Here is a 19,593-nt window from a genome sequence, read left to right as displayed (position 1 = left end):
GAGTGCTACTGTTGTAAGTGGGCAGAGCCAGGGATCTGTAACCCTGAAGTATAGGACAGTCACCACACTAGAAAACTGCCGAGAGAGGACCCTGGAGGGGCAACAGGGGAGATGTGCAGCACATCTGGAAGATGTGCAGCACAGTGGTGGAAGCGTTCACTCGCTCACCTGGCATCCTCACGGTCAAGCTGCAGCTTGGGCTCCGAAGCCGTACAACCCTGGGCAAACTACTCAAGCACACCAGGCCTCAGCTGCCTTGTTTATAAAATGGAAGAAGGAATACCTGCTTCCACAGCATCATGTGGACTAATGAAATGACACGGTCAGCCTGGTGCTGGCAGGTTGCAAGCACTCAGTGGCTGGTATGACTATGAACTGTTATTAGGAGGAGAAGAACTCACAGCGGTCTGAGCAGTGATGTGCGTACATCCCACAATTTTGGCTCCAGCCAAAGGCTTTTCTCCTTGGGCTCGCTTCCGTAAGGCCATCAGGGCAGGCATCTCTGAAAAGGCCGGATACAAACAGATTATGACACAGCGAATGAGAGATAAGAAAAAACAAACAGAAAAATTGTTCATTTAAGTTAAGATCATCCCTTTGGTCAGCTTTTGTTAGATGAGGTTCCTGAATGTTCTCTGAGAGGCTTTCAGAGACAAATGTTCCCCAGTTTTAGTCTCTAACTGCCAATTCTTCTTATCCAGGGGTTTCTTCTAGAACTACCAGAGTTCCCTCCCTCCCCACAGTGTTTCCTCAGCTCAGATTCTTTTAAATGTTCTTCAGGAGGTGGGCATACCGACTCATACCTATAAATCCCAGCACGTGGGAGGTTGAAGGCAGGGAACTGCCTCAACTTCAAGGTCAGCCTAGGCTGCAGAGTTGAGGCCTTGTCTCAGATAAATTAATAAACACAAAATATGGTTTAGTGTTACACTGAAATTTGACAAGCCTGCTGATCCAGGAAGTATTAACACAACAAAATGACACAGGCAGGTAGAAATGCATTTACTTCTTTACCTTGTTCAGCAATTTCAATTTCTCTGCGTCCAAACTCTGCCTGTTTGATGTTCTTGACACAGAAGTCACTACTTCCCTTAGAGTTCTTTTGCTGCTTGTCCCGAGGGGATGTCTCATCATCAGAGCTATCTGTATATGAAGCAGCTGGAACACAAATAAAAAACCCATCAGGGAAAAGATTAGCTTCCTCCAAAATTCCAAACCACTGGGGCTCCACTAGTCATTAGCGCCACACAAATTAACACCTCTAGGAAGCTCCTTAATGAAACACGGAGTTGTACCATTCATCGCCTGTGCAAGGTGCTCTCCACAGTTCTGAGAGGGCAAACTGAGAGAGCCGCGAAAGGCATTGTCTCTGGGTAGCACTCATTTGGAATCTAGTGCTAGCTTTTCCTTTTGAACACAGAGAGGTATAATACTTGAATATGCAAAGAGAGGGAAGTTGCCCCACGAAAGGCACAGGTTAAAGTTCCTAAGCAAGCCAGTCATTAACCCATGGGTTTCTAGCCTCATAACCACCCCTCTGCCTGCTGTTTAGATGCCTGAAGTAATTTGCTTTGTAGTACAATAACTGCACCGACAAGACCTAAAAAACAAGGAACTCATGGGAAAGTAATTAAGAACTACACAGAAGGAGTTCGTCTGACATAACAGAGCTGTGTTTCTCAGGACTGGCTCTGATGAGGCAGAACTATTCTTGCAGACCCAATCAGACCCTGCCAATTCAGTGTGTTAGCCTCCTTGACTAGCCTCCGTAAGAAGGAGTCCTTGGTGTTTCAGATTCCCAAAGCAGCAAAGAAATAGCCTCTTTCAGTACACTGAATGCTCTGCAGACTAATCCACCAGCAATACACACTACAGCAGTGGTCTCAACCTTCCTAACGCCAGTTCCAGCTCCTCATGGTGTGCTGACCCCCCAACCATAAAATTATTTCGTTGCTACTTTGTAACTGTAATTTTGCTACTGTTGAGAATTGTAATGTCAATATCTGGGTTTTCCGAAGGTCTTAGGAGACCCCCAAAAGAGTCACAATCCATAGGTTGAGAACCACGCACTATAAGGTAAAAGGCCACACTTGATTGTGGCCAACAGGCAGTTACTGCTACTGAATTCACAGCCTTAGTGGAGATCTTTTTAGTCTTCATATTTGCTAATCATTCGCTAGATGGTCTGAAGCATTTCTTTCTTGGTTTTTGTAACAGAGGATAGGCTTCCTAATCCTTGCAGTTTGGGGGAGGATGGAGGACATAAAACATGATCCATAGAGCATTTACATTCTCAGTGCAGTTAGCACTGCCATCAGTTCTAGGGGGAGAGAGCTGCAAAAGCTCAGAACTGCTGTGAGCCTGGTGCTCTGATCTACTTAGGTCTAGCATTAGAGCATTTCTGGGATTTCTTAGCAGAGGGTCTATCTGGGTGGGGATTGGAGGTTGGACCGTAAAAGGCAAGTCCGACCTTGCCCAGTTAATCAGGCACAGTGCTGCATACTGTGGGGTCAGCAGGGGCTAGAGGATCTCTCTTTCCCTGGAAAACTGCCTTAGAGCAAAGTCCTAAAATGAGGGCAAAGGAATGAACATGCGCACCAGGGGAGGTGAAGGAATTAGTAAAGCCCCAAAGGGACTTTTGTTCTTACAAGGAACTAATCTGCGCAAAACCTTTTGGTTCCTCTCCTAGGGTAAGAGAGCTCAAAGTACTTTTGGCAACAGAGCTAGAAACAGCTTTCTGGGCATCGTCTGTTTCATCAGTCTGTACTCTGATATAGTTTAGGAACTACAGGCTTGCCGGACCATGCTTCTCCCACCTGAGAGAAAATGATAACAGCTTCCCCAATCCTGATCCAAATTTACAAGGAAATTGAATTTGAAAAAGGAGTTTACTTTTAGAATATTTTGAAGTTTCAAATCCTTTTTTCAGAATCATGATGCTTTTTATGTCTTTAGAGGCAAACAGTAATTGACAAGACCAGGCTGCACTCAGGAGACAGAGGTTGGAAGATCAGAAGTTCAAGGCCAGCTTGGGCTACAGATGGAACTATGTCTCAAAGTCTGAAAAATAGGAAAGAAACTAATAAGGCCAGGCACGATGGTGAACACCTTTAATCCCAGCACTTGGAAGGCATGTGGCTGGCAGGCAGTGACTAGAAAGGTTGAGACTGGAGTCCTTACTCTACCCAGACTAGTTCTCTCTTCCTAAGCCTTTTCAGCTTCTAAGGATGAATGAGGGGGAGGAAAGTAAACTAAAACAAACAAGACAGTATTCCTTTAAGAGAAGCACCCCAATTTAAACTGTTTTTTTGTTTGTTTGTTTGTTTCAGAGACAGGGTCTCTGTTACATACATGCTGTGGCTATCCTGGAACTAGCTATGTAGACCAACAATGGCTGGCTTTAAATTCACAGAGATTCTCCTGCCTCTGTCTCTCAAGAGGTAGGATTAAAAGTGAGTGCCACAACATCTTGGCTCCAGTTTTTGCTGTTGGTCTTTTGTTTCCAATTCAAAGAACAAACCAGTCCTACTATTTCCTTCTGCTATAGCTGAGAAAACTGGTATTTTACTTTCTTTTCAAACATAGCTATCTTAGAACTTGCTATGCAGAAGAGACCAGCCTCAAGCTCACCTGTGTGTCCTTAAGTGCTCGTAGTACATGTACCACCATGTCCGGCTTTACCTTCTTAACAATAGTCAGCTAATACCTTTTTTTTCCTGAGCCAAAGGGTTTTCTCCAAAGCCTTTTCTACAGAGCTATGGTTGGTACGTACAAAAGGTAGCAACTGTCCTACACCGCACTAACATGTGGCTGCAACAGTGACACACCCAGGTCAAGAGAAGGGCTCTGCTAACATGGTGGAAATTTTATTCAGCTAATGTGGCATGCATGTACTTAGTATTGAACAGACTCATTTTTTGCCACTTTTATGTTTTGATAATGCATGCTATGTAAGCCAGATTGGCCTGGAACTCTCTGTATAACTCAGGCTGGCCTTGAATTTACTTGCTACTATATTTTGAAGAGTTTCCACAAATATTTGTAAGCATCAGCACACTCTGAAGCTCAGTTACTAACAAGGAGCGAGTGGCGCAGCGCTGACGGCACAGTGGTGAGCACGGTTGCCTTCCGAAAAGGAGCCCATCGGTGACCTAGCGGAGGCTGGGTCCTCAGCTCCAGCTTCATTCCCGGGTTTCTATTATCCCAGCATAAAGTGGGGAATATAATAGATCCCCCCTCTCCATAGACTCCCTCTTTCCCTTACCTACCACTGATAAGAAATCTTACAAGGAAATGAGATAATATCCACAATGTTTCGGTTTTTAGGCAGAAAAGACCATTCCCTAAAGAATACAACATGATTTTACTATGGGGTGGTCTCCTTTCATTTTCAAGAACCAAAGCATAACTCAATGAATCCACAATTGATCCCACTGCACGTACACACACCCGTTCTGTGGCCCACGCCTGACTTATCATTATCTCCCAGCACCTGTGAGGCTGTGGGAACTTGTTAGGAGGCAAGCGCCTAGAACGCTGACTGAATTGGGCTTATTAAATTAATTAAAGTCAGGCAGTTCCTCTTGGGCCCCATCTATTTATTTGTTAATAGAAATAACAGTAGGGACCTGTGTTTGGATGGACTGTACAGATAAATGACTTGAGAAATATGTGAGAAGTTATGTTAGCAGCCAACACAAACAAACAAAATTTTACTATTTGGAAAAAAAATCTTAAAATCTCTCAAAATTTCTAAGTGCCAATTATAGTGCAGCACTTCATTCTTTCTCATCTGTAACCAATTCACTCATAAAGATAACATTTTCATAAACGTATCACTGAGAATGGTCTTAATATTTAAAAAGTGCTGCCAGTAGGCAGAGACTGGCAGATTTCTGTGAGTTCAAGGCCAGCCTTATCTATAATAAGTTCTGAGACAGCTAGGGCATGTGGAGAGACTGTCTTGAAAAAAAATTATAAATAACTAAATAAAATTAAAAGTACTGAGTTTATGGAAATAATACTTCCTAGAGATTAGGTCAGAAAATACCATGACTACTATATGCATAGACAACATTTCTGAAAACCATCTAGAATGTATCCAGATGAGCATATCTGAGTTAGTATAATATCATAAAAAGATAGGGAATAAAAATGGCAAATTTTATTTCTAAGTAAAATATTTAAGTACTAGAGATTATGTAAGGGCTTAAGCTTATTGGGAAATAAATGACTAGATAAGCTAGGTGACCCAGTCATTTAAATACTCGCTCTATGAAGCCAGATGGACATTTGCCAGGGATGCCACACTCACACAATTCCAGAATTCACCAGATCACATCTCTACTTTTGTCTCCAAAACCAGGGTTTTGAGTCCCTGCTCCTGAATTAATATCCTTCAATAGATATATTAGGTTGACAACTTTTGACTTATAAAACCATCAGTTTCCCCAGTATGAACCTGCCATTCTCATTGTGGGCTGAGATTAGGGTAAATGCAGGTCGGGTGGCGAAGGCCATCTCTAGATCATCTTTCCTCAGTTTACTGTCATCCTCCCAGCAAATGTTAGCATCTACTATGATCCAAATACTGTTTGATGTGTTAGAGAGACACCTGTGATACAGACACACCTGTGACAGAGACAGGCAAGGCTCTCATGCACATGGAATGCATATCTGTATTTGTGCATGCATGTATAGGGGCATAAAACAAACACATGATCATTTTAAAACATAAAGATGGTGTCTTAGAGTTACTATTGCTGTGTTGAAACACCATGATCAAAAGTAAGTTGGAGAGGAAAAGGTTTATTTGGCTTACTGGTCCACATTGCTGTTCACCATCAAAGGAAGTTAGGGCAGGAACTCAAACAGGGCAGGATCCTGGAGCCAGGCGCTGATGCACAGGCCATAAAAGGGTGCTTGCTGCCTACTTTCTAGCTTGCTCCTTATGGCTTGTTCAGCCCGCTTTCTTATGCACAACCCACAATGGGCAGGGCCCTCCCCCATCACTAATTAAGAAAATGGCAGCCGGGCGGTGGTGGCGCATGCCTTTAATCCCAGCACTTGGGAGGCAGAGGCAGGTGGATCTTTGTGAGCTAGAGGACAGCCTGGTCTACAGAGCGAGATCCAGGAAAGGCGCAAAGCTACACAGGGAAACCCTGTCGCAAAAAACCAACCAAACAAAACAAACAAACAAACAAAACACAAGAAAATAGCCTACGGGGTTGCCTACAGCCTGATCTTATGCAGGCATTTTCTCAATTAGGGTTCCCTCCTCTGATGCTTCTAGCCTGTCCAGTTGACATAAAATTAGCCAGTACAGATGGCATTTCATATAGTTCAATTTACAAGGTCCAAATTTATCAGGACAAGACCAGTTAATATCATTCATCAATAGGCTATATACAAGCAATCCAAGCTTACTTGGAAAGCAAAGTATCACCCACATTCTTCTAGGTACACAGTATTTTTAAAGTATTCTCTCTACATAAGGTGCTTGTGTGGGAAGGTAGGCATTGGTTTCCTTTCAGGAACACAGATGTATGGTTCTGGTTGTGCAGGGAAGAGATTGAGCTGGAGTTAAAATTTTATATCATTACTTATTACTGATCTTTAGACCATGCCAAACACACACCTTAAAATGTTATAGACTACTTGACAATTCATTTCACATTCTGGCTCTGTCAGAAACTGAGACTTTAATAAAACTTGCAATTCCCAAGAAATCCAGAGATTCCATCTAGAATTTTGGTTTCAGTTTTAATTCACAGTATTTTTTGAAGGCTAATTATCAAGAATGATTGGCCTTAGATAGATGGAAGGTCTGTTGCAGATACCAATTAACCTTGACAAGGTGTTAAGGCAGCTTAGCACTCACCTGAGCTGTAGCTGTCAGTAGATGACTGAGAGATGGAACGAGACAGAGATCGACGCCCAATTTTGGTAGGACGCTTGTTGAATTCCTGCTTCTGGTCAGCAAACTGGATCTGCTAAAAAAAAAAAAAAGAAAAGAAAAGAAAAAAAGAACCCTTGTTATAGAAAGGAAAAGAACTTTAGTTATACATCTTAGTCATGTTCTACTGCTGTGCGGAGACACTATGACCAAGGCAACTCTTAAAAGAGAAAGCATTCAATTGGGGGCTGGCTTTCAGTTTTGGAGCTTTCGTCCATTATCATCATGGTGGGAGCATGGCAGCATGCAGGCTACACTGGAGTAGTAGCTAGCTAAGGGCTACATCCTGACCTATAGGCAGAGAGGAAGAAGAAAATGGGCCTAGCATGGGATTTTGAAACCTGAAAGCCTACCCACAATGACATACTTCCTCCAACAAGGTCACACCTCAAATAGTGCCACTCCCTGATGACCAAGCATTCAAACATATGAGCCTTTGGAGGCCATTCTCATTCAAACCACCACTTTATATAGGAAGAAAACTCACCTCTATTTTGAGGAAGCAATTCATTCACAGCTTATGTTATTATTATAGAATGCAGTTTATTTGCTTAAACAAACCCATATTTGGAATACAAAGACTCTTTGGAGGCTGAGGATGTGGTTCAGTTGGTAGCATGCTTTCCTTGAATGCACCAAGACCTTGGTATAGTCTCTAGCACTGCCTAAACTGGGAATGGTGGCACACCCCTGTAATTCCAGCACTCAGGAGGTGGAGGCAGGAGAATCAAAAGTTCAAAGTCATGTTCAACTACATAGGAGTCTGACCCAGACCCTGGCCCCTCCTTCCTCTCAAAACAGGAGTATAGCTGAAGTTGAGTGCTTCCTTAGCATGCAAAAGGCTCTGGAATGGATCCCTAGTACTGAGAAGGGCAGAGGGGGTGGGGGTAGGGGAAATGGGAGAAGACTTCTTTGGAGCTGAGTATGGTAGTATACCCCTGTAATCCCAGCACTCAGGAGACCAAGGCAGAAGGAGTTAAAAGTTAGCCTGGGATTCCCAGTGAAAACCTTTGTCTCCAAAAGTAATAAAACAAACAAACAAAAAAGGACTTTTTTGGAAAGAAGAGTAATTTTTCATTCTTCACCAATTTCTATCAAATTTAAGTCTTTCATTTAATGACTATATACTTTGTACATTATAACTGTGACACAGAGAGAAGCAGTATTATGATTAAATTAAATTTTTAGGAAAGTAAGTCATATTCAGAAACACTTTCTATTGTTTCACTGAAAATGCAAAGCTGGAAAAAGAAACCTTTGAAATTCTCTGTACATCCACATATCTAGATGAGAAATCAGCAAGGTACAAAAAGACAAGACGGTCTTTCCTTGAAAGCTTCCTTGAAGCTTCTTAGTGTGGTATGCTAATTTTAGAAAAGGGTTTTCATTCAGACAGAACATCCTACATTTTCATTGAAATCCTGGCCATGCCATTCATAAGCTTTGTGATGTTGGTCAAGATGATTTTGCGAACGTCATTTTCCCATAAATACAACAGAAATGAAAGTGCTCCATCCCTGGTTTGGAGAGGGTTAAATGAGACAGTGAAACACAGCAGAGATTTGATCAACCCACTAACTCCTCCCCCACAGCAGGTAACCATTTTAATTTGCTAAAGATTTTCTAAGATATGTTAGCTTTTTAGATACCAGTAAATGAACTAATTTTTAATACTTAGTATCATAAAATACTTTAAAAGCCATACGCTTGATTATTAACAGTGACTACAGATGTGGAAGGAGTAGATGATTGGACTGATTATATACTCAAATCACACTCTGTAGGTTATATTTGAAAAACATCTGATAGTGACTTTCTTATTAATTTTATCTACAGTTGATGGTTGCTGCTGGTGCTTTACTAATCAAAGTTCCTATCACTTACTTTATTAATAAGGTTTTCCTAACTGAACATTTATTTACACAGTTGCTTATGTGATTCTTCTGGATCCAAGGTGGCACAGAGAAAAATTTACAGAAAAGAATCCAAGACCTGACAACGGATTCTAACTTTTGTGATAAACAAATGGATGCTCCAGGGCAGAAACTGGAAGGAAATCGGTGGCTGCACCTCCTGCACTTAGAGGCAACTCCTGAGTCACTGAGCACTGAGACAAGGGGACTAATGCCAAAATGAAAGCTCAGCACTCGCTGCCTCTGAGGGAAGGGATGGCATTTCCACAGCTGTAACAAAAAATAAATAAGTAAAGCCTGAAGCCACGCTTCAGAGTTTGCAAATTGTTTTCATTGTAACAGGGCTATTCATTGGGTTAGGAGCTCATTGCAAAATGAAAATGACAAGTTTGATTATTTTGGTAAAGTACCAATTTATTCCAAAAAGGATAAAGTGTCCTTTCTATGCACTCCAACGGGAGGTCCATGAATCTTTACGGACTTCTAACACAGCATTCAACACACTGTCTTCCTTTCTGTATTCTGTAAGCCTGTGAATTATAGGCTGCATATGGGCTGCTTTTTATTCACCCTTATATTCTCAGGCATAATCAGATACTTGCCATATCCTATGCACCCAATCATATGCTGAATCAAGGAGCCTGGAGGAGCTTATTCTATCTTCACTGTCTGTATTTGAGGGAATATTAGTGAGCATAGTTAGCATTAAGTCTGCATAAGGTAATTTTAAGGGTTGAAAAAGCTGGCAAGGGAAAGGTGAAGAAGCCATAGAAGTCGGGTTCAAATGCTGACCTTCAGTTCATCAACCTCTTTTTCAGAGGCCCGTCAAGGAAAAGGAATGAAAGTCTTTCCAAAGGCCACAATAATGCAGTGCCCCCCTTTAAAAAACAAAAAAGCCTAAAAGATAGATCTCACCTCAGATATGGAACACCGCCTCCCTCCCTCCTGTGCCAACCACACACACGGACATAACAGCCACGTGTGTGCACACAGACACGCATGTGTACATATCTACCACTAGAGGGGAACAGTCACTTCCTCTGAGTTACCCCTACTTAGTCCAGTAACATGAAGTCACACAGACACCGGCTGCAATGTCACTTCAAGTATGTCAGGAGCGTCTTGTCCTATAGTCTTTCAGCTGTGGTAATCCCTAAGGAAATAGGCTGTACATAGAAAACAGGTCTTGCTAATTCTCACTAAATTCAAGGCCCCCCTCCCGTGTTTTTAATATACAAGAATATTTGTGAGAAACTACTTAATACAGTAAGTTAAACAATTTCCCAATAAATAAGGGTTTACTTTTCACTGATAACCGAAATATGAGTTAAAGGCGTCTCTGGTACCTTCACCAGTACCATCCCACTCTGTAAAACAATGATCTGCCCGGCCAGTTAAGGCATCTTGGCAGCATCTACCAACATTTACCTAACTTTCCTACCTTGTCCAAAGCCAGAGTCCCAGCAAGCATCCCTCCTCTCCCACCTCAGCACTGCCTAACATCAAGGAAAGGGAGGAGAGAAGCCGGAAGGAATGGGTAGCTCACCACACTCCCAAGGGAAGGATGAAGGCCGGGCAGGAGGGGAAGGAGAGTACAAGCAGCTTGCCTTGGACAGTAATGGCCGTAGCAGCAGCAGCAAGACTGGCAAACAGGAGCTTAGCCTCACCTGGGCTTTAATCCCAGAGTTGCTATTGACAATGTATTTCTTCTTGCTGCTCAGCATACTGACCCTGCGAGCCAGTAGACTGTGACATTACCGGCAGAAGGCCACCTCTTTGGTCCAAGGCCCCTTGTGGTCAGGCTTTTAAACTTTCCTCCTCAGCAATTCTGTTGGCTCTGGTTCCAGCTCACTACTATTTTTTTTTTCCTCTTTTGAGGGGGGTGGCTATCTCTGAAGCAGCTCCAACCACCCTTTCAGCCTTACAGCAGGATTTAATAAGGAGTTCTCTTAGCGGTTCATCAGCCATTCCTAAGTCTGGATGTTTGGCTTTATTATTATTTTTCCCAACACATCATTACACAGCTCCTCTGACCTCTAAACCTTAACAAGCCCCTAAACAAGGCCCAACATACATGCATACATCAACGGCTTATTTATATAACCCGTGCACTTTTTCCTGCTATAATTAACTTGCTAATTAGGTTTCCTTTTAACTTTACCTCCTACTTTTCTATGTCAGATGATTTTAGTTAGCCTCATCTCATTAGAAAAAAATTAACTACAGAGCCACTGAAACAATGAGGGAATTTACAAAGAGAAGAAATAACAGTATAAGTGGTCAGGCAGCCCCATTCTATATATACACTGCCCTTGAGTTAGCCAGGCAGGGGACACTAGATTCAGCTCTAGTGAAGAGCTGAAATCAAATTTATCATTTTATTTATTTATTTTTAATCTCGATTCTTTCCTTCTTTCCTTAATACTTTTTTTTTTTTTTTGGTTTTGTTTTTGTTTTTCGAGACAGGGTTTCTCTGTGTTGCTTTGCGTCTTTCCTGGAACTCACTTGGTAGCCCAGGCTGGCCTCGAACTCACAGAGATCCGCCTGGCTCTGCCTCCCGAGTGCTGGGATTAAAGGCGTGCGCCACCACCGCCCAGCTCCTTAATACTTAATTGTGTATTTAGTTATTTAGACAAAGAGTCTCACAATGCAGCTCATATTGGCCCTGAAACTTGAGGATCTTCCTACCTCAACCTTCCAAAGGCACCACCCTGCCCAAGTTTGCATGTTCTCTATACAGATTTTTTTTTTTCAAGACAGGGTTTCTTTGTGTAGCTTTGGTGCCTGTCCTGGATCTCGCTCTGTAGCCCAGGCTGTCCTCGAACTCACAGAGATCTGCCTGGCTCTGCCTCCCGAGTGCTGGGATTAAAGGCGTGCGCCACCACTGCCAGGCCTCTATACAGATTTTTTACGTTCAGTACCTAGTTTTATCTCAAGACTGATGCTTATTTAGTATTGAGCAACCCATTCACTTTTTCTTATTAAAAACAAAAGCATATTTTGAGGCTAGGGAGATGGCTCAGAGGGTTAGGAGCCCTTGTTTTGCAGGCATGGGGACCTGAGCTGGAATCCTTAGCACCAATGGAAATTGTTGGAGATGGCTGTGTGCACTCATTACCCTAGCACCTTGGTGTGGAGATGTCAGGTCCTAGGAGGTCACAGGCCAGCCAGCCTAGTGGAAATGGCAAGCTTCCAAGCTTCTGGGTCAGGGAGAGAACCTGTCTTAAGTCAATAAGGCAAACAGCAATAAAAGACACCCAACATCATCCTCTAACTTCTGCTGTGCACAGAGTGGCACGCATATGCACATACAGTGAGTTTTCACATGCACACACACATGCAGACACACACAAAATTTTTAAAAAATGTGTTTCCCGGAAGGTGTGATCACAAGGGAGAATTGTTATGGGATGGTCTTTCTGTATACTGTGAATATGTGTTGCTACCATTGCTTAATAAAGAAGCTGCTATGGCCTGTGGCAAGGCAGAACAGAGCCAGGTGGGGAATCCAAGCAAAGATACAGGCAGAAGGAAGGCGGAGTCAGAGCAGACACTGTGAGCCACCACCAGCAGAAGCAAGATGTGAGAGAAAAGGTAATGCCATGAAGCCACATGGCAAAACATAGATGAATAGGAGTGGGTTAATTTAAGTTGTAAGAGCTAGCTAGCAAGAAGCCTGAGCCATAGGCCATACAGTTTGTAATTATGAGCCTCTGTGTGTTTACTTGGGACCAAGCAGCTGCGGGACCAGGCAAGACACAGGAAAACTTCTGGCTACAGAGAATTTATCACTGAGTTCTCAGAATCACAGCAACCTTATTACATGCCAAATAAAGAGTCAGCCAAATAAAAACAGAACTGTCTTATTTATTGTGATTTCTGAAAGGAGCCTGAGGAATGATACACTTGATGCCTGCTACAGATTTGGGTGGGGATATTATTTGATGAGAGAGAAGAGAAAGGAAAAAAGAGAGGAGAGGAGAAACTGCTTGCTGAGTGCAAGAAAAGCCAAAATGATAGCTTGTTTTCCAAGGATAATCTTTCTTTCTAGAGAGAAGATCATACTGCATAGTGTTCACTGTTTTCTCTGAGAGAAGAAGTGGTGTGCTAATGTGTATCACATGCCCATATGTTACTTCTATTAGTGTATGCAAGAGTCTTTGAAAAGATTTTTTATTACATTTATTTTGTGTGTAGGAATGGTGGTCAGAGGACAACTTGGGGGAGTCAATCCTCTCCTTGTATGTGGCCTCTGAGGATGACACTCAGACCCATCAGCTTGGCAGCAAGCGCCTTTACTTGCTGAGCCAACCTGCTGGGCCATGTACAAAAATCTAAGACATAGGTGTTATTAGCTTCATTTGGCAAACAGCAAAGTGGTTTTGTTGTTGTTTTTGTTTTGTTTTGTTTTTTTGTTTTTTCGAGACAGGGTTTCTCTGTGTAGCTTTGCGCCTTTCCTGGATCTCACTCTGTAGACCAGGCTGTTCTCGAACTTACAAAGATCCACCTGCCTCTGCCTCCCGAGTGCTGGGATTAAAGGCGTGCGCCACCACCGCCCTGCTGTTATTTAAGTAGTGATGCTGGGAAGTGAACTTACAGACTTTGGTGTCACAGGCAAGTATTTTTGCCAGAGTTTGATCTCAGTTCAATCTCCAGAATTCATGTAAAGAGAGCCAGTTTGGTTTTTAATTCCAGCACTTGAGAGACAAAGACAAGCAGATCCTTGGGGCTTACTGGTGAGTCAGACTAGATTACCTGGTGACTTCCAGGCCAGTGAGGCTCTGTCTCAAACATAGGTGGACAGTGCCTGAGGAACAATACTCAAGTTTGCCTTCAGCATCTACATACACACCACCACCACATACATAAAATGTACACCAACAAAATAAGGATATAAGAGGGTTTTGAGGACTACACAAGGATATATAAATCTAAAGGATATTTTTATTCTTTTAAGGCAAAAATTCATAATCTAGAATATACAGATGTCTATAATCCCTAGAAGAGATAGCATAAAGGTTTATGTTTCATTGTCAAGTAGAGAGAGTTCAAGTATTCCTGGAGACATCTCTTTCCAAGCAAAATGAACAGTCTAAACAAATTCTTTACCTACAAAAGGGATTACTTTTGCCCCAAAGAATACTGCAACAAGCTGTGTGGTGATATATTATGTCCCCCAATATACTGTGTCTCCCAATAAAATAAAACTTGCCTGGAGATCAGAGGAAAAAGCCAGCCACTATATAGAGGTCAGGCAATGTTAGCACATGCCTTTAATCCTATCATTCAGGAAGCAGGGATCTGTCTGGATCTCTGTGAGTTCAAGGCCACACTGGGAACAGAGCCAGGTGTAGTGGCACATGCCTTAAATTCCAACACTAGTTAACCATGGAGGTCTGGAGGGCTGTACAAACAGACAGGAAGTGACAGAGCAGGGCAGGAAGAGGAAGTGTAGCTGGACAGAGAGAGCAAATCAGATGGCAGAACAGCAAGGCATATAGGTGTAGGTATACAGGAAGTAATTCGCTTTTGGAAGCTGTGGAGTTGGTGAGGTGAGGTTGGCATGTGGCTGTTCCTATTCCTCTGATCTCTCTCAGATTTTCTCCCCTATATCTGGCTCTGTGTTTTCTATTAATAAGACGGTTTAGAAATTTGTCTACAGAGCTGGCTCTGTGTTCAAGAAGGTTAAGCAACCAGATTTCACATGGAAAAATACCAAGTGGGAGAAAATATTACAATGTGAAAACTTAACAACAGTTACTGTTATCTCCATGGATCCAACACAGATATTTTACCTGACAGGAAAACCTAAATATTTATCAGGAAAGATAAAATATATTAATAAATCTTTACAGAATGAGTTCTCCAACTCCCCAGCAGTTTAACTGCCTGAATAAGGCTAAGAAAATCCTTCACATGAAAATAGGCTTTGGCAGGAGTTTCCAGTGACTGATGGGAATGTCACCTAGAAGGTCTACCTTGTCATTTATTGGACTTGGGGTTGTATTCCTGCAGCCATATGCAAGTGTTCTTGCCTAGATTTGATTTTAGTTCAATCTCCAAAATTCATGTAAAGACCAAAGAGATATAAGCAAAGAGTATGGCCTGAACAGTTTACCAGTTACAGGTCACAGACATCTCCCTTTGCTGGTGACTACTAACAATAGATGTGGGGTGGGAGGATGTAACTCTGCTCTGTGTTCCTCCAGAAAGGCTGTGAGAGGCCTCTGTGTTCTCTGGTAGCAAGGCCATGGCACCTGTGAGTTCATGACACTAATGCGTACACTGAAATGTAAGGCAGACATCTGCCAAAACTTTCTTGCTGTTTTGGCCCCATGTGGGAGCTGGCTCCAGAGTTTTCTATTGGGGATTAAAGGGCACTTCTGCATTTGCAGGTGAGACCCGGCCATCGATAGGCAATGCACTAGAGGTGCACAGTGGCTAAGTGCTGGCCAAGCAGCCAGCAGGGTCACCTTCAGACAGGTCAGAAGCTAACGACTTGTGCAGTATCCGAAAGAGAGCTTCGAAAGTCTTTGACAAAGAAAGACAGCCAACGAGCCAAGGCCATTACTGAAGACAAGCGTCCCCTACTGCTCCCCACTGCTTTTCTACTGATTAAGAAGGACTTTCCTGGGCTTTGAAATGAAGGGCTAAGTGAGAGAGATACATAAAACGTTTAAAATGGTCTCCACACACGAGGAAGCCCTAGGTCACACGCCTTAAACAACAGTCTTAAGTCCCTTGGTCGTTTTCCTGTCCACATAAACAGAAAAAAGGTGAATGGATACAGACTCGGGAGTAGCTCTTTTTGAGAGGGCCTATCACCAGGGGACAATGAGGACTGTCTTTATATAGTAAAAGTTATGAGGAACTTTGTATTGATCTGGAATGGCGCAGTTATGTTCAATAGGGTTCTTCTGCAGTGCTCCTTTACAGAAACACCAAAATGTCATACCTCACTGTGGTCCCTCCTGTAACAAAACCAAGTTTCCTACTCTGGCTTGTTAGTACTAAGTAGCTGGAGATTCAAAAACAAAGAAGCAAAACCAAAACAAAAATTAAAAAGCTGGCCAGAATAATTAAGTGAATCATTTCCAGTAATCTAAATCACTACATTTGAAATGATTTTATGGATAAATAGAATTTCTTTCCATCACATAGTTTTAAAATGAGCACAATGCTCTAAAATATTTAAAAAACAGAAATAGCCTCTATAAAAATGCCATAGTATCAAAACAATACTCAAAATTCTCTGCTGAGCCTTTGTTAGATGTGGTATATATTTAACCATTGTTTTAATAGTTAATTCTTCAAGTCTCTAACTCCATAAACACTAAAGAGAACGGAGACTATGTTGTAGAAGTCTAACAAGTTTACAATAAGGAAATATATAGACAGGGTCCAAGAAGTCAAACTAAAGTTTTAAGAAACCAGTTAGGACACTAACAAGTTTTTTCAAACCTACAGTTAAGGGTCTACAGATGGCTCATCAGACAGAGGCACCTGCTGCCAAACCTGGTTGATTTCCAGGGAGGGACAGCTGACTCCTGCAAGTTGTTCTCTGCCTTCCACTTGGGGGTTGTGACATGTACTCCCTCCAATAGTAAAATACAATTTAAAAGGTTTCAAAATCAACAGCTGAAATTGAATCTAGAAAGTTAGAATTTGTTGTCACTATTCTTGGTTTTTTGAGACAGATCTGCTAGAGCCCAGGTTGGCCTCAAACTCACTATGTAGCTGAGGCTAGCCTTGAACTCCTGATCTTGCTGCTACCCCCCACATGCTAGGATGACAGGCCTGTGCCACCACGCTCCACAATGTTTGATTTTATGTGCTAGTTCTTATCAACAAATATCAACTTAATTATTCTTTTACTAAAACTCTCAGGCAAATATGGTATCTGGGAGAACTATGTGAAGAGAAGTAAAGTTCTTGCCTTGTCAATACACATAGAAGAGCTGACTAGAGGGAAAAAATAGACAGGTGAGGGAGAAATGTTTAAATTTCTTCAGAGACTGGAGAATGCAACACTAATTTACAACAATAATTTACAAGTTCTAGGTCTGTGTCCTCCTTTTCCCATATTCTTTCTTATTTTATTCCTACAATTTAGCATTAACTTGAAAGAGAATACAAAACAATTGAAGAATAATCCATATGTGCAGTACACCAGCACAGTAGGTCAGCCCCCCGCCCACCCGAGCAGCCAGGCAATCACTGCCCTGGCCTGCCCGCTCTAAATAGGCCTTTAGATTCCCTGGCAATTAAGAAGCACGAGGGACTCAGGGCATAGGAGCTAATCAGAAGAGTAATACTGTTTCCCCAGCATAGATCTTAACAGTGGCTTCTTACAGATGGTCCTTGTCACCTGTCAGGAAGAGGCTCTCCTTTGTCATCAAGCTACAGCAGGAAGGACAAAGGACAGGAGAACTCACCATCCACTCGGGCATGTGAAAAGCAGAGGTGCCCTCATCACCGGCCCACTTCTCCATAGTGCAGGCTTGGGTAAGGTTTGTCCTGAAGCAGAAGGGAAAGCTGGTTTGGAAAGGCCAGGGTTACCAAAGAATACCACGGCCTAGTGATTTGGAAGGTCGGGGGTTAAAAGAAGCTGTATCTCTTTTCACAGAGGCTTCCTGTTCAAATCAAGATTGTGAGCCAACTGCCTGGCAAATCTCTCACCAGCCAACCTCAAAGCCTTCTGCCTGTTACTCAAAATCAAAGCGGATGCAAAGCTCTGCAGGGCAGTTCCTGCAGGGCACTCTAGCCCACCTCCTCTGTGGGGACTTCCTGCAGCAACAGGCTGGCTTTCTTCCCTGAGTCTAAGGCCCTGGTTAATTTTCTCCCGCCCCTCAGACACGTCACTGGAAGTGCTGATACCAAGATCAATAAAGATGAGGTCAAGGAGGCACTCCCCTTTCTTGAGAGCTGCTGATTTGAATCAGTACAGTAAACAGGCGTTTCCTTGAAATCAGAGTTCCTTATGGCTTTCAAGTGCCAACAGTTACAGAAGCTCCCTGTCTGCTCCCACCAGGGGGCTGGCACCACCACCTATCTCAAGTTAAATTCTTATTGCATCGAAGTTCAGATGAAGCCAGGGAAGATGGTTTTTACAGTCAAAACTTGTAAGAAATGCTGAAAAAAGTTCTGGGACCATGGCTCCCTCTGCTGGCTCCCTGGGGGATGTACAGGAAGGTCTAAGGGGCCTTGGTTACAGAAACAGCACAATGCAGACTGGAACACTTCACAGAGGCTAGTCAGGACCTACCCCCACCCCCAGTGTGGGCATCCAGGAGACCCAAGGTTCTCAGAAAAGTGCCTAAAGTCCAATGTTGATTTTTCCTCATAGGTCTGGTATAGGAAGAAACAGGATACCAACACTATCCCTCCTTGTGCAACCATCTGATCTGATTACAAGGACCTCAGTTGCTTCTGCATTATGTTCCCCCACATAAGCAGTCTCCTCTCTGCACATTTCTGAAATTTGGAAATAAATATAACTTTAAAATTTATATATATATATATATATATATATATATATATAATGGTTTATATATATAAATAATCACATATTTGCTTAGTTTATTCCTAGAGAATGTTATCCAATAAGAGTACCATAGATTATTTTATATTATTTGTGGCTATTGTGAAGGCATTATTTCCCTGATTTTTTTTTCAGCCTGTTTATCGTTTGTATATGAGGGCTACTGATTTTTTTGAGTAAATCTTGTCTCCAGCCACATCGCTGAAGATGTTTATCAGCTTTACGAGTTCTCTAGTAGAATTTTTGGGGTCACTTATGTATACTATCAAATCTGCAAATAGCAATACTTTGACTTCTTCCAATATGTATACCCTTGATCTCCTTTTGTTGTCTTATTGCTTTAGCTAAAACTTCAAGTACTATATTGAATAGATATGGAGAGACTGGACAGCCTTGTCTTGTCCCTGATTTTAGTGGAATTATTTTAAGTTTGTCTCCATTTAATTTGATGTTGGCTATCAGCTTGCTGTATGTTGCCTTTATTATGTTTAGGTATGCCCCTAGTACCCCTGATCTCTCCAAGACTTTTATCATGAAGGGGTGTTGGATTTTGTCAAAGGCTAGGAAGGCTCAAAGGGGACACACGAATCTCATGGAAAAGAGGAAATAGAAGTGATCTTGTGGGTGGACTGGAGACGGGTGGAGATGGGAACATGAGGGATCAGGTTGGGGGATAGATGGAGGAGGAGAGTACTGAGAGAGAGGACTGGAAAGGGGAAGCATTTTTGGGTCAGGTAGAAACCTAGCACAAGGGAAACTCCCAGGAATCTACAAAGATGACCCCAGCTAAGACTTCTAGCACTGGTAGATTCATAGCTTCCATTGCAGGGATTGGGACGCCAGCCCATCCACATAATCTTTGCCCTAAAGTCTGTCTGTCCTGGCTGTGGGAAATGCCAGGGGGTGGGGGAATAAGAGTGGCATGAAGATATTGGGGGAATGACCAACCAATGACTGGTCCAGTCTCAGACCCATCCCATGAGAGTGAGCCCACCACCCCTGACACTGCCTGGAGTGTCAGGAGCCAGAGGCTGAATGGCCCAGAGACCTAGGATAGAACCAAACACAATTGGGGGTGAGGGGTGGGGAATCAATGTAATGATGCCTAATATTCTGCTATACTCATAGATTGGTGCCTAGCCCAATTGTCATTAGAGAGGCTTCATCCACTAACTGATGGAAAC

At 42.6% G+C, this 19,593-nt stretch overlaps 1 protein-coding gene across 3 annotated transcripts in view; it reads right to left on the bottom strand.

Annotated features, from left to right (window-relative positions):
- Ahcyl2 (adenosylhomocysteinase like 2) overlaps positions 1 to 19,593 on the bottom strand; it is a 168,938-nt gene that overhangs the window by 46,426 nt on the left and 102,919 nt on the right. For 2 of the 3 annotated variants that reach the window (XM_059257494.1, XM_059257496.1), the window contains exons 2-4: positions 6,881 to 6,992; positions 1,015 to 1,158; positions 402 to 502 (exon numbers count right to left, since the gene is read on the bottom strand). In XM_059257494.1, the coding sequence (XP_059113477.1) occupies positions 402 to 502; positions 1,015 to 1,158; positions 6,881 to 6,992 (357 nt within the window). The remainder of the gene's footprint in view (positions 1 to 401; positions 503 to 1,014; positions 1,159 to 6,880; positions 6,993 to 19,593) is intronic. The other variant, XM_059257495.1, reaches the window with a different exon arrangement.

The sequence above is a fragment of the Peromyscus eremicus genome, chromosome 3 (genome assembly GCF_949786415.1).
Source record: "Peromyscus eremicus chromosome 3, PerEre_H2_v1, whole genome shotgun sequence".
In the NCBI taxonomy this organism is placed as follows: domain Eukaryota; kingdom Metazoa; phylum Chordata; class Mammalia; order Rodentia; family Cricetidae; genus Peromyscus; species Peromyscus eremicus.
Note: the sequence above shows the minus strand (reverse complement) of the source record. Positions and strands in the feature narration are given on the sequence as shown.